General features: G+C 37.7%; 1 protein-coding gene across 2 annotated transcripts in view; it reads right to left on the reverse strand.

The window, feature by feature from the left end:
* LOC108427175 (homer protein homolog 3) overlaps nucleotides 1-15,878 on the reverse strand; it is a 66,144-nt gene that overhangs the window by 16,044 nt on the left and 34,222 nt on the right. The window contains exons 4-8 of one of the 2 annotated variants that reach the window (XM_017697144.2): nucleotides 14,880-15,011; nucleotides 14,314-14,421; nucleotides 12,224-12,232; nucleotides 7,728-7,861; nucleotides 3,925-4,081 (exon numbers count right to left, since the gene is read on the reverse strand). In XM_017697144.2, coding sequence (XP_017552633.1) covers nucleotides 3,925-4,081; nucleotides 7,728-7,861; nucleotides 12,224-12,232; nucleotides 14,314-14,421; nucleotides 14,880-15,011 — 540 coding nt within the window. The remainder of the gene's footprint in view (nucleotides 1-3,924; nucleotides 4,082-7,727; nucleotides 7,862-12,223; nucleotides 12,233-14,313; nucleotides 14,422-14,879; nucleotides 15,012-15,878) is intronic. The other variant, XM_017697146.2, reaches the window with a different exon arrangement.

Below are 15,878 nucleotides of genomic sequence, written 5' to 3' on the forward strand. Positions count from 1 at the left end.
GGTTTACTTGCCTGTACAATGTAGGGCTTAAAACATGGCTCACTGCAAACATGACATCTGATGATGGCACATTAATTCTTGTTTAGGAAATGGTGTTGATGAAATAGTGTTTGCTGTGAAATCCTGTTTACGAATACGGTAAGAAGGTGGTGGTGAAAGTGAAGTTGATGGGTGTGGTTATTCTAATGGGGGGGGTCGAGGTTCTATTTTGCTGTGACGTAGAAATGAGAAGAAAATCCCAACAGCCTGGTGAACTGCATGCCTTTATTTGAAAGGAAAATACAGCAAAACAGCATTTCACCATGACACTGTAATAAAACACACACCAACCAATGTCTGGATAAAAAGTGTGATACCACACCTCCAAAGGTTGTAGGGCAAAATATATTGATTCTAAAATCTTGGCTAAAAAGCCTGCCAGCTGGTAACCCACTGACAACTTTTTTTGAGTGAAAAAAGATAACTATGAAGCACTATATATAACCTATATCATATTAGTGTTTATTGTTACCCTGTGTGTGTTTAGCTATACGTCTCATACTAGTACTTAGCTACAGGTCTCAGACTGGTATTTAGCTATACCCTGTAAGAAAGGCTTGTCAGATCAACCTAAAAAATTACTTAATGTGGCAACAAGCTAATTAACTAGTCCTATTCTAGTATTACTAAATAAATACTTTGAATAAACATTTATTTTAATCACTGTAATTTTCTGAGTTGAATAAAAGTAGTTTACTTGCTTGTTACCACATAAAATAATTTTTAGGTTGATCCGACAAGCTGTTTTTACAGTGTAGGTCTCAAGGTCTCAGTGTAGGGGTAGTCGTAGGCTGGGAGTTAGGGAACTGTCCCCAGAGCCGACAGTACATGACTGAGGTGTCCTTGAGCAAGGCACCTAATACCCCAACTAGGGCTGCCCACCGCTCCGGGCAAGTGTGTTCACTGCTCCCTTGTGTGTATGTTGTGTCTCACTTCATGGATGGGTTAAATGCAGAGGTGAAATTTCCCTGTTGTGGGACTAATAAGGGTCTCTTAAATCAAATTGGTACTTCGCCATTGGTCTGAATCTGGAACCTAGCTATAGGTATTAATCTGGTACTTACCTATAGATCTTGATCTGGTACCTAGCAACAGGTCTCAATCTGATACCTAGTTATAGATCTTAATCTGGTATTTAGCTATAGGTTGCAATCTGGTACTTACCTATAGGTCAATTTGGTACTTAGTGATAGGTCTCATCCTGGTACTTAGCTATAGGTCTCAACTGATACTTGGGTATAGGTCTTAACTTAGCTACAGGTTGCAACCTGGTATGTAGCTACAGGTCTCTATCAGGTACTTGGCTATAGGCCTTGTATAAATGTGAGTGTATTATTATCGCTATGGGGATGTATTATTACATTTTTAATAGGAGGCCAAATATAAAGGTTAGTCATGAAGGTCATAGTGCTTAAATGGAGCTGTATTACAGAGATTATCACTGACATTATGCCATCAACGTCACTGGTAAATGGACTGAGGTTTTAGAATGAGTCACAGAGAGAGCGACTAAAATAAATAAATAAACAAACATTACATATCACTGGTATTTTTAACTTCAGTCCTCTCCATTTACAGAATGAAAAAGTGTATGCATGTCTGGACATGATTAAGAGGATCCTGTGAATTAATGATAAAACATTTTTAATTATTTCTGTAGTGAAGGGCTTTTTTTGAGCGTTTGAATTGAGGCCAGTTCAGATTCAGTTAAGCAGCTTTGTAAGCGTGCCTCCGCTAAAATGCACTGAAACTTATTTACCAGATTAGAGAAAAAAAAGAGAGAGAGAGAGAGAGAGAAAGCTTTTTAATAGTGGTGCACTGATTTGATATACTGGATTGGTATTGTCACAGATACTGACCTTATTAAACACATCAGATATCAGTCTGACGTTTTATACAATTTGATAATTATAGTCATTATAAAACTGCAACAGTGCAATTTTATAAATCTTCTAAAAGAGAGATATGCAACTCTAAAGCTTAAATCCATCTGATCAAGTGTCATACCTACCAGTGTTTACTAGGAATGGGACAGAATTTTAGAATTTTTTTAAAAGTCATTAACAAAAAAATGTAAATAAAATGTTTTTAACAAGCAAATGAGTTTAATGTTGCATGTCCTCATATTTATAACTTATTCCACAGGAATATTTTCAGTGGTGTAGCAAGTGGCTTTTGGAACAGGCCCCCCTGAATCTCTGTATTATATATCAGGGGAGGCTTCAGGTTTTATGAAGCCTATATGAAGTAAGCAGATACATCTTACATTCAACACCACCTCATTGTGCTTACTACAGTGTTTGTGGTTTGTATAGTGCAGGTGAAAAAAAAGAGAATTGAAACAATGGGCAAATAACATTCAAACCAGGACCTCCCAAAACACAGGCCCTGCACACCTAGACGCTGTATGTTTTGGCCATAAATTTGTGTCTGTTTAGTCAAAAGAAGGAAGCACTGAAAAATACTGAAGCCAGCTAAAGGCTACTGCCAGAGGTAGGTAGAGTGGCCTAAATCCATAGTCTTATTTGAGCATGGATTTAGGCCACGCCACCAACCTTTTACTTTAGTGAGTATTTTACCATTATCAATTTTTTTACCAGTATCAAATATCGATACTTTTACTTCACATGGGTAAAATAATGGCTCAAGTAAAAGCACTTTCCCAAAGAACCACTCCAGTGAAAGTACAAATATCTGGTCATAAAACTACTTAAGTACTGCGTAAATTTCTAGAACTGCAGTTTTTTTAGTAAATGAAGCATTGACTGGCTTTGGAACTAAAGTTTATTAGACTTCTATTTTTGGGATTCTTTTGGTATAAAACAAAATGCTAAAGCTGCAAAGTCAAAGATGGGACCAGTCACAAAACAGTATAGATGTTGTCACAAAACATAATGATACTTATACAGATACTTGAACACAAAAAAGTGATTAGCTAAATATAAATGGCTAAAATGTAAAATCGTAGACCCATCATTTACTAATATACTTACAGAAATTCTGAAATGCCATCATATATTATTTTTTTAGGTAAAAATCTGGTGCAACCTACATACTATCATGTGCGTCACCAGACTGGTGTCTGTCCGATAATATCTGTTGCTCACCTGATTGTATCTGGTTTTACTTTAAAGAAAAAGATACACCATGTCCCTTCAGAGACTTTTAATATAGTTGAGTAGAGGTAAAAGTATTATGATTTGAAAATGTTTTTACTGATGTAGATACATTTGAGTAAATGTAACTAGTTACTCATACAGATTTAATGGATGACAACTTTCAACACATGCAGTGAATTTCTCATGTTTGGCATTGGCATAAAGCTCAAATGTATGAGATGAGAAGTTATTATGTGATAAAGCATGTTAACTCAGGTGAAAGCTGACACATAGCATTTGTCAGCTTAACTTAAAATCTTTAGATTGACTTCTCAGTGTAAATTTCAAGCCACACCACCTACTGGTGATGGACTGGTGGTCTGGGTCCAGGTTTAACACAGTACAGTAGTAGTAAGATGCTGAGTGGCTATTTTTTTGGACATTGCTTATGTCGTCCACCTGACAGTGTGCGGTTGCCTGTAGTTTTAAGAGTACTTATTTTTTTTGTAATGCATTACAACAGAACAAAAAAAACATTACCTGCCTACTAGTCAGGGCTGAGTTTTCTAAAAATATCTTTTTTACAGTCACCCTACAGCTAGAGAGAGTGTTCAGTATGATTCTTGCTCTACCATTTAAGAATCATCTTTGCTAGTATTATGCTTTTGGGAAACCCATCCCTGAACATATAACAATACATAAAACGATATAGCATCTAGTACCTATAGTATCTTACTCGTTAGAAGGTATTTTCAGCGCTGTGTGTGTTCATGTTTGGGTGTCTCACCTGTTCTCTCAGCCTCTCTGTCTCCTCCTGATAGGCTGCCAGCTGCTTCTTCCACTGCTCCACGTTGGCATTAGCCTCATGCAGTGCTGCCACCAGTTTAGCATTGCTGTCCTGCAGGGTGAACAGCTCAGCCTCCAGGTTCATCTCACAGATCGAGCTGCAGAATGGACAGTTATGCTTTCAGGCCATGGTGAGGGCTAATTCTGTTTTAATGCCTTAACCCCTTAAATCCCAGGCTTATTACACACTACGGCTTATTATTCAGCAACTACAGGGACTTCAACATTGGGCTTGCCAGTGAGCCCTGGTCATTTAAGGGGTTTAAAGAATACTGGAACATAATTTCCATCAGCTGCATTTGCATCATACAGTCATTTCCCATGGACAATCACTACAATATGTCTTCCAGTTGTTAAAACAGAAGAGAGCCTGTTGACTCAAAATACATTTATAATAGAACCTAAAGGGCAGTCGCTTCAGCTTGAGGTTCAAATTTAATTCACTTGAATTAATTCATATGCTACAACTTAAAATCTGCCACAGTAACATGGAAAAGTGACAAAAGCCATTTTTCCAGCTTTTGGACTTATAATGGATTGTCAAAAGAATCCCCATTAGAAGTGCATTTAGGAAAAAAAAGAAAAATTTCATTTTTTTTAATATAAAACTAATATACCTTCTTTAGATTTACGAAAGAATAACAGCAGACATCGTCAAAGTGTGAACATACAATACTGTGCAGAAATCAGACCACCCTTCATTAATTTCATGTCCAGTCAAAATATTAATTTTTCATTGTCAGGAAAAAAGTAGATAACATATTTAACAGAAAATTACACCGAAACCTAAACAATTTATTGTTATTAAGTGTGTCCACATTTTGCCACAGTTTCCAATCTCTTTGGGAGACTTACTTTCAGTCAAAAATCTGCAGGGATATTTTTCCACACCTTCATAGTTCAGTCTTGGAAGTTGGTTGCATTTACTGCTTCTGAGAACCCAAGTAATCCCAAACACATTTAATGATGTTAAAGTCTGGACAGACCGGGGTGGCTGGTGCATTGTTCGGAGAACAGCAGCAGCTTCGTCTTTCTGCTTTTCTGACTGAAATTTCCTTTTCTCAGTAATGTCTTCTTGGCAGCTAGACTCATAGTGTCGAGTTGTCTTCTGACAGTGGAAGTATGGACAGAAACACCTGTGGATTTCTTTTTACAACTGAGAGTGGAGCTTGTCTATATCCTCTCTCTCAAAGATGAAAGCTTTGAAATTCTATTCATCTGATGGAGGTTTTCGTGGTCTACCAGGTCTTGCATGGTTGGAACTCCATTTTCTTTATTTTGCAATAATTTTCTGTTTTATTTGTTTTAACATTCTCAGAAATATCTCCTCAAAAATGAACATCTCGCACTTAATGGCTGTTTTGACAGAAAATTTAAATGATGATTGGCGTCTGACTTTTGCACAGCACTGTACAGTCCTTTTGTACAGTACTGCACCCCAGTGCTGTTTTTTCCCAGTCAGCTGTTCCAGAAATGAGCTAGGGTATGTTAATCTGTCAGCTAAAATGGGCCTTTCCCCCCCATGTCCTCCTTTCTTGATATTTTACAGGAGAGAGGGAAGGAGAGTGTTCGGAGGTTCACCATAGCAACCCTCGTTAGAAAAGAGCACCACTGGGCAATAAAGGGCGGACAAAAGCAAGGCGACAGGAGAGGGCCAGTGAAAGAAAGCTTGATGCGTGAGCGTGTGTGTGTGTGTGTGTGTGCTCATAAATGTACCGGAGCACTTATGTATGACTCAACACAGTAATGGCTGCTCTGCTTTCCCTCCACCTGGGCTAACAGTAAGAATGGTCATGAATGGGTAAGAGATGGACTAAGCAACATAAAAGCGAAAAATAGACATGAAAGGCATTGTGGATTAAATAAATTAATAAATAAATATGCTCACAAGACAATATATGACAACTAACCCTGAGACCCGCTCTACAATTCTGCTATATGAGTTCACAGGCACCTACGTCTTCACTGGTATTAGCAGATATGTGGGTGATTTCTCAATAAATGTGGGCATTAATAACAGTGTACTGCTCTGATTTATGAACATAAAATCTCTACAAAAGATAGGCCGTTCTAGTAATCGGGTTTCAGCAAAGCTGTCATGACAAAGAAAAATATTCAAAATTAAAAAATCTAACCAAAAAAATTGAAGTGCACTGTAATTTCTCTCATTTGGGGCTCTAAAGTGATCTATCCATGCTCTGCCCACAAATGTGTTCTTTGGCAGCGACTGTTGCTAGGCTGTAAAAGCTAGCAGCACACAATTCAGTTCATGTCAAATTAAGTAAATTATTCAAACTGGACCACGGCACTGGTCAGTTTGTTTAGAGTAGCTATATAGCTTCCAGTTTAAAATGCCACACTACTGAGGTGCATGTTGTTATAGCAAATTGACAGTAGGGGCTGCTTATACTAGTCAATTAATAAATCCACTAGTTGGCGCTGAGGCATCAGTACTGCTTTGTGGAACCAGATCATAATACAACAAACTTACTGTCCAGCCATTTATCTTCCTTTTTTTCACATGGCCACTTTGTGGCACTAACAAGCCACAATGTGTCTAATATGAGAAAAACAAAGGTTTTGTGAGGCAAGTGACAGCAGATGATGTTGGGACAGTTAGGTTTCATTTACAGCACTGCACCAGTGCCTTATGTCACCAAGCTGAGACAGTATGAGCATCTAAAGATTAAATTGTGTGGAAACCAAAGTGATAATTGATGCGTACATACCTGTCCACTGTTCTTTTAAATGGTAAAGTAACTGAAAACGATATGTGAATTCAACTGTCCAACAATGTTGTGTTAGCAGTAGTTCCAAAAGATGTGGTGGCTCGCTTCACAGTCTCTGAGAAAGCCTGTGCAAGCTATCGCTCTCTTAGAGCTGGTAGTATCATGTGATGGGTGGAGTACTAACTAGTGGGTGGAATTAGATACAACTAAATCGGGGAGAAAAGTTAATCCCTGACTTACTCTGAAGTTGGAGCTTGATGCAATAAACGGAGTGAGCAATCCACTGCAGCAACCATGACCTCTGGTGTGAAAGATTGGCATTAGTGTTAATGTGTATGTTGACATGATTTTGACTTTTTTAACTTATAAAGCTGAAAAAAAGTCCTCGACAAACTGAATATGATACTGTAAAATACTTGTTGTTTTAAAGGGGAACTCAATTTACATTTCTGTATAATTCAATCACTGAGATGTAAAATCATTCAGTTTGGTGCGGAAAGAATTTGTTGTGGAAAGACTTAACTCAGATTTCTTTACAGTGGTGGTGGCAGGAACCAGGGGCCACGATGTTTACCAATGAATGTACCTATGACGTCAGAGTCTTGTGAGTGATGCCGATAGTGGTTAAATGGTGCTTTGGTTTTTGGGGGAACTATTTTGCCTGACAATGCCCTGCATGCATCTCTCGTCCAGGAATGGATTTTCAAAAAATGTTTTAGGTCAACAAATCTATTTAAAACAAAAAAAATGTCTAAAATAATGTCTTGGACATCATGCTATGAATTCTTAACCATTAAGTTTAATAGCTCTCTGTAAGCTTCTACTTCATTATTTAACAGGCACAATACACATTAACCAACATCATTATTCATTATCTAAATATACCAGATTTAGCCAAACAATCCTTGGGCAGGTTAATGTTATTATTAAAAGGAAAAAAATTCTTGGATGTCACTTGAATGTGAGCTTGAGCGTGCTCTGTGTCATAGACATTCGTTGACTGTACTGGTCTTACCCTTCAGAGAGCATCTTTTTGATGCGCTCTTTCTCTGATGAGAGAGTGATGTCTGCACTCTGGCTGCGGAACAGCTTGTCCTCTGGTCCGTTCACACACATCACAGGGGGGGACTGCAGCTCATCCGACAAATCCTTGAAAACACAAGCAAACACACCTCAGCATGTGGCTGCACCACTCCAACTGTCAGCCCTGACAACTGTCTCAACACTTACAATGACACTATCATAAATGATATCCACTGCAGTGAAGTGACTACACCAGCGACCAATGTAATGATCACAGCAACACAAATGTTAGATCCTTCAGTAGCTCAGGCTACGCTTATACATAATTAAGTTAGAGACCATTCTTCCATTATTTAATTTCCAGTCACAGTGGCCATTAAGTTTTTAACTTTTCAGGAGATATTTCAGAGGAGATAATTTAGGTGCATAAAGAGGGGAAAGTCAAAGGAAAATATGTGAAATAACAAGTTTCCAAAACTGTAGTTTAGAAAATTATTAAAAGAGAAAGAGAAAATGGGACTCCTGACAACTATGCAAGACCTGGTAAACCAGCAAAACTATCATCAGATAAACAGTACTTTAAGTTTTCATCTTTGAGAGGAGAAAACTTTAATGAATAATAATAACATATAAACCTGTTTTTTTAGATGCTGTATTCAATATTATGAGTATTTAAGGTTCAAGATGAAGTTAATGATACATTATATAAGCTAATTCTCTGCTTACACTCATTTTTGTTACATTTTTCTGCCTCAAGATGTGATCATGACGTTTGAAAAACTGAGTCATTTCAGAACAATCTACAGCTCTGTTCATTATTCTGGATGCATCTAAAACATAATTTCTTTTATAGCTTCTACTATTTATTTGAAACCTGTGAAGCTGCACATTTACATTTATGGCATTTGGCTGACGCTCTTATCCAGAGCGACTTACCAACCAACCATTGGTGCTAACCAGCACATGACTAACATATTTTAACTTAAGGAACTTAAGGAAAACTCCTGTTAAACTCAGTATTCTGTACTAATGCTATTTAGACTTGGGATTCCTGCCTCATCTATTAGTCTACATATAACCCATCATTTGGCAGAATGGGGGACTTTACAGATCATCTGTAGCAAATCAACATCAACAGTCTAACTGAAACCTATTTATAATGCATTTGTTAAAACTATAAAACTCATGCTTTCAGTACTCACCCTGAAGTTCCTGAGAAACTGCGGTCTAACACTCCATAAGTTGGGATTACTGTATAACAACTTTTATAGTACTTCACTTTCAACTGCATGTATAACTGGCACTGGTTTTACAAAACTGACAGAATTTTATACCCTTTGCACATTTACATGGTTTATGCGGTTTTCTAGTCAGCTTCATATTTTTTTCCAATATAATGATAAGTCAATGAAGCATGCAATGTACTAAGCCAAAACAACAAAGGCATAAATAAAAAATAATGCCTTTAACACCTCTATGGGAAAGCTCTATGGACAAGGAAGGCATGATGAGAATAATCCTCATGAGATGAGGTTTGTTTTGTACTAATTATAGTGCATGACATCTAAATTTTACTGCTGCTGTGAAAACATCACTATGTTCATTAAAGAGGAAAAAAACATGCAGTCAGGCTAACAGAATAACAGAATGATAAGTGCTATGAGTTAATCAGACAGAATACTACCATTTAGAAATTCTGAATCACTTATTGTCATATTAATTGCTTTTCAATAATAGCTTGCACAGTGTAGATTGAAATGTGACAAACTACTTATCAGAATATAAACCAAGGTCTTATTGCAATTTAAAGTGTTTTGGGGACAATAAGATTTATTATAGTAAATAATTAGGAAATTATATTTAACTATACTATATTTAACTAACTAATGACACTTAATTAACTATAATTATACAGCAGTGTTCAAAGGTTTGTGCACCCCGGTCAAATTATATGCTTTATTAATGTTCTAAGTGAAAATAAGTACTTCTTCTACACAGAACACTATTCTACTCATTTTAATTTAATGTCTTGTGCCTATATTATTTCTTAATTGTCTTTCCCTAAATGGTAGGTTCAGCAAATAGATATAAATTATGCACTGACATTTGCAGGAAAATGCCATATTTATGTTGTCTGTAGAGGATGTGTGGATTTTATTTTCACACAAAAAATCAACAAGACATGTCATTTGATTGGGGGTGTCTAACCTTTTGTATATGACTGTATATACACTATAAACTATAGCATTCTTTTCAGTAAGTAATGTGAATGCAGCCCCACCCCCTGTCATGGTTATAACAGGCGATTACATATTAAGTGATGACAACTGCATAAAGATGATGTGTTATGAAAAAGGCAATAATGTACACAGAGTGTGATTCTTCAGCACGATTTTCTGGGAATTGAGACGGAAAATCGAATTAAGTGGTCTAAGTGCAGCGAAGAAATGCAAGTAAAGGAGAAATTTTCTGGAAAAATTTCATAGCTCATGACTTTACTATGTTACTCTGTACCAAATTATCTGACAATGTTGGAAGATCATTTTGCTTGATTTTAAGCATATTTCTTAAAGCAAGTAAAGTTATCTACCAATATAGTGATTTCACTTAAAATGATATGACTGAATTATTTTAATTAATAAATAATCTTGAACTATTCTTACAACAATCTCAAAATGAGAAATATTAGATACATCGTCTAGATTTAAAATTTCACTTGCCAAAATATATTTTATTTGCAGTGTAGACAGTTGCGCCACTCGGGAGCCCAGAGCCTCAACTTAAAAATGATGCATCCAGGTAGCCCCATTCCTGTCTTTTGCCCAGAGCTCCAGAATCACAAAATCTGCCCCTGGATTCCTGTTCATATAGGTCACTGAAATGTGACCTTTTGGTTTTGCATCCGGACAGCAGTCCGCCAGTTAACGCTTTTTGGCCCTTTTACATTTTAAAACTGTGGTTAAAACGTGAAAAGGGAACAGGTTCTCTTTCTCTCTGTCTCTCATTATAAAGAGCTGCTTTATCACTTTCTCAGCCTGCAGCAGTGCAGAATGATGCAGTTCTCTCTGGGTGGGGAGTATAACCGCAGGACCTCTGGACAGTCAGTGTGCCTGCTTCAGTGTGATAAAGCAACACTTCTATTTGCTCTGCCCCTGACTCCTCTGCCTCCAGGCCAGATAACTGACCAGCTGCTCAGCACCACAACAGGACAATGGTACAGAGGACAGCAGGACAGAGGACTGAAGGTCTTGAAGCTCGACCTCTGCAGCACTGCTGGTGCCTTTCCGGAGAAGTGTACTCTTTGGCCCGGTGGTCCGCAAGGTATTTTACAACACTCACATTAACTGATAAAAACTGATTTCATAAACTGATCTTCCCAGTTTTCCTTTACATCAAATAAAAACCTTAGGTTTGCAGATATAATCACATTAGGTATACTATTAACTCTCAGTTAAGGCCACTGCAACCAACTAAGCTAACTTAGCGACTGTTTTCTACCTAGTGGTAAAGTTTTAAAGTTCTAAAAGGCATGAGTCACAGTCACAGCATCGCTGGGATTTGAGCTCACAACCTCCCAATTTTTAGATGAACCTCTTCTCTTTTTTACTAATTTTTCCACACCTAACCTTTATCACGAGAATAAAACATATTTGTATGTATATATAATAAAACTCCAAAAATGAATGGAAAATTAAGAAATACAAAAGCTAATTAACATAAAATCGCAAAAATTCTAGGTATATTTTCACTTTACATTTTACAACCTATGATTTTGTGCTGTTTAGTATAAGAAATGAGACAACCAAGAACGTAATGATATTTTTTAGCTCCTTAAACCCAGTATATGTATCAGACACAAAATTTTCCCTATTACCTACACCAGTGTAGTGTAATGAGCAAATTAACAACATACTTTAAGTTTTAAAACACTGAGTGTTGATGTTTGACTGTTATGTTACGAAGAACTATAAACACATCAAATGAACTTAACTATCTATAGGCTACCTGTAACCAGCCTATGGAATCAGTAGCTATATCTTGTAAAATGATACACTGAATGAAATCACACGAGACATGATGCTGATCCAAAAAATGGGAATTTGGAGGTACAACATAAATAATAAGCTAATAGACTACATAGAATTAAAAAATAAAATTAATAACCACTAACAAAGATTTCAAATGAACAGTATTAGTCTGGAATCTGCTTACTTGCCGTTTACTTCCAAAGGCATTACTAGTAGCTGTGTGTGTCATTCCTGTTTGGATAATTATCATCTCTCTTCCTCTCTCTCGCTCTCTCTCACACACACACACACACACACTCACACACACACACACACACACACACACACACACACACACACACACACACAGTGACTTTTTTATGCACGTCTTTCCTTCCTTGTGTGAGGCTGACCATGTTGCATTGCAATAAAGAAGCCACTTTCTGCTTTTTCTTATTCTGCCAATACAACTCCGACTCACCTGAGAGAACTGCAGAAATCCAGTAGGATAGCATAATGGGAGAGAGGCAATGGCATTAAACGTAACTCCAAGTAAAAAAGAAAAACAATTTGTAACGCAAAACAGAGTTCTTTGGAGAGATGGCAAAGTAGAACCTCTCAGTTAAGTGGATTCAAATTAGCTTTTTGACCCTTTACAGGTAAAATTATGGTCCAACAAAGCTGAAAATGTGACTTTTATTTCATGTCACAAACTACAAACATACTAACAGTAATATATTTCACACTTCAGCTACCTTTCATTTTAACTCTCATGAAAACAAACATGAAATGTGTTCCAAATGTTTGCATTCGCTTGCTCAGAAACATCTGCGGTGCATCCAACAATAAAGGCAGCATTTTCATTGATAGAAAAGATGGTAGTTCACAGGAAGTTCCAATTCCACATTTTGATCCATTTGACTACAGCCAACATGGACATGCATGCCCACCAACTACTCTGGTGGTAGACTTCATGGTTAAACAACCATCCAATGAGCTTCTCCTATGGCATATCTCCAAAGAACCTTTTTTGGTTCACTTTTATTTTCAAGAGTGTGGGTGCAATTTAGTGTTTTTTTCTGTGACAACTCAACAAAGCCAAGTTCCAAGAAAAGGGCAAAACTGAAATAGCTGCAGATTTGTGAGAAACAATCAAAATGTGAAGGAAAGTGCGTGGGGAGCCCTCAGGCACTCAACTAAAGAGTAAGAGTGTTATTCACATAGCGTCGGAACCTGCTGATTGTTTAATTGCTCCCAATCACTCCGCTGACCTGAAAAGCCTAACAGCTTTATTCAGTGGGAGACAGACAGCACGAGCCAAGGCACAGGACTGCATGGGATAATTTTATCGCTGCCCTATTTCTCCTCTCTCTTTCCTGTGAGACGAATGACCCAGCTCATCTTTCTCTCCGCTTCCTCTCCTGCTTTCCATTCCGTTCCTCCTTCACTTTCCTGCACTCTTGAGGTGGGTTTGGGTTTCAGTAACTCTTTCTCTGCTGCAGCACTGCAAGAGGAGGAGTAACTATTCTAGATGATCTTTGGGCTTCAGTTTAGACTAAGGTCAGACAGATCAGCTATGTTGTTGCTATCAAATCCAAACCTTGTAACTCTGCTTTTTACATTTTTTATTAGTCTTATTTTTTGGCAACACTGAAAGTGCAAGCTGCCCTTTACATTGTGTGAACACTACATGAGAAATCGATAGACAGAAATGGTTCAAAATGACTTATGGATTAAAACTTTATAACAGTAAGTTAGTAGTGTACACCAAATAAAATTCTTACTACGTAAGAGATCTGTCTTAACCATTATACCGGTATGCTGCATGTAAGCGCAGATAATGCAACGTATAAGCAGTGCAAACAATGCTAATCTTAGCCCTTTTGGTTGAACAGCTGAGCCACAAATGTTATAGTTACATTTCATATGAACTTGAAAAGCAGCCATGGACCAGCTGGTTCTGACAGCGTGTATAACAGTAATATTTTCAAAATTCCAGCAGTGCCTGACGGTCGGAGACACGAGTGCATGGGACCGCATATAAAACAAATGTGTTGAGAAATTCTATAGCCAAAGCCTACTTCTACTTCAAATTTTGTGTTCCACCTAAGAAGTGCAGCTATTACATTCAGGTGCCTGAACAGGTGCCAGAATGTAACTACTGCTGCAATTCAGTTGAAACAGAAAATAAAAAAAGCTACAAAATAAGAGGCTATCTGGAGCCTTCAAACCTTCAAAAAAAAAAAGAAAAAGACCAATAAACCTGCAATCAAATTTCGGAATCTGCCATTAAAATGATCGGTGCATCCTTAAATGCTATACATTTGGTGAAAATAACTAATTATTCAAAATAATTAAATATGTAGCTGGAATCTTACATGTTTTGGATTACTGGACCACGAACATGATCTATAAGCTTTGACAATTCCACCATAGTGCCCCAGTCCTTTAGTTCACAATCATGTGATGAAAAAGGGACAAACTGATGATAATAACGGTTTTGGCCCTTTAGCGTGATTTGGCCAATCATCTTAAGTGTGTCTGTACATTTGAGTGTGTGTGAGAGCCCACCTGTGGGGCTGCGATGTTCAGGGCAGGGTTGGCCAGTTCCATTTTGTCTTGTGATTTCTCTCTGGCCAAACGGGCAGCTTCCTTTATCTCTTTAAAGCGCTCAAAAAACTGCAACAAAAGATATTCACATAAACTAGATCATAGCACACTTACTGACATTACATCTTATCAATGTCAACGTGGTTTAGCCAAAATAATGGCCACGGGTACGATTCTAGCCGCCAGCATCTTCTACTGCTATTGTAACTTTCTGGTAACACTTTGTATAATTGGCTATCATAAGTCACTTTGGACAAATTCATCATGTGTAAATGTTATTTGCTGAAATTAAATTTGCTCCTGTCCTCCTGGTGCAATAATTACATAAAGCAGATTATTCAAATCATTTTGTGCTTTAATGGGCAATAAAAGCCAATCAACTCTGAGTTGTCTTTGGCTCATATATGTGATATGAGATATCTTTCCACTCACTACTAATCTTCCTTCAGACTAATCTTAATAAGAACAACATCATTATCCACTGGGACCTCAGGTCTTTAAAGGTAGAGCACTCTGGTGTGATTTACCTGGTGGAGCTGCTGCTCAGTGGCGAAGCCGAGGCCGTAAACTGTGTTAGCCCTGCTGTCTGCCCACTGGCCAAACTTCTGGGACGTCTTAGTGAATGTCATGTTAGGTGTGATTGTGCTGTTAATGATAGCCTGTGGAGAAATAGCCAATGAAACAATCAGAGCAAAATCAAGTTTACATGATAACAGGAGAAGCATCATATTGCTACAGATATATTTAAAGTTTTTAATATGGATGATTAGTTTCTTTTCTTTTTTTTCTTTTTTTTACACAGACCTGAAAAGATGTTTTCTTGGTTTACATATGACAATATTTATCACACATTAATAGTTGATGCATATGGTGTGTGCAGTTTTAGTTGATTTAGTTGATTCCATTGATATAAAAGACTGACTTTACCCAATTTCCCCCCCCCCCAAAAAAATGAAGTCCTGCACATGCTTCCAAGGAGATGTAAAGTAAGTAATGAGGAGAGGGAAGGGCATCCTACCCACCCAGACAGAACAAAATAAATTGTGCTTCCAGTCCCAGGACATCGGGACTCCTGGTGAGGGATGACTGTGGCATCCCTGGGGATTGATCTTGCGATCTCCAGATGATAGGACCAACACTTGGACCATTGCACCACTCGAAAGCTGACCAAACATTTTAACATGCAGGGTCTTGGTATTAATGCATTCCTACTTGTCTGATCAGAATAAAATAAATAAAAAACAAAAAAGAATGCGCTCTGAGAGGAATGTTCAATGTAAACATATACCTTGGCCCAATCCCATTTCACCCCTTGCACCTAACACTTAGCCCTACCCCTCCGTTTTGTGTGTCCACGTCTAGGGAGGGGTAGGGTGAAGTGTTAGGGCTACATGGCCCTTCAAATGGAGATTTTTCAGAGGCACACTACAAACAAGTGTTATGAGAAAATTCCCAAAATGCCCTGCAAATCATCGGTAAGATGGCTGTACATGTGGCCAAAGAGACACATTAATGTAAGTATTTTC

The sequence above is a fragment of the Pygocentrus nattereri genome, chromosome 19 (assembly GCF_015220715.1).
Source record: "Pygocentrus nattereri isolate fPygNat1 chromosome 19, fPygNat1.pri, whole genome shotgun sequence".
Lineage (NCBI taxonomy): Eukaryota > Metazoa > Chordata > Actinopteri > Characiformes > Serrasalmidae > Pygocentrus > Pygocentrus nattereri.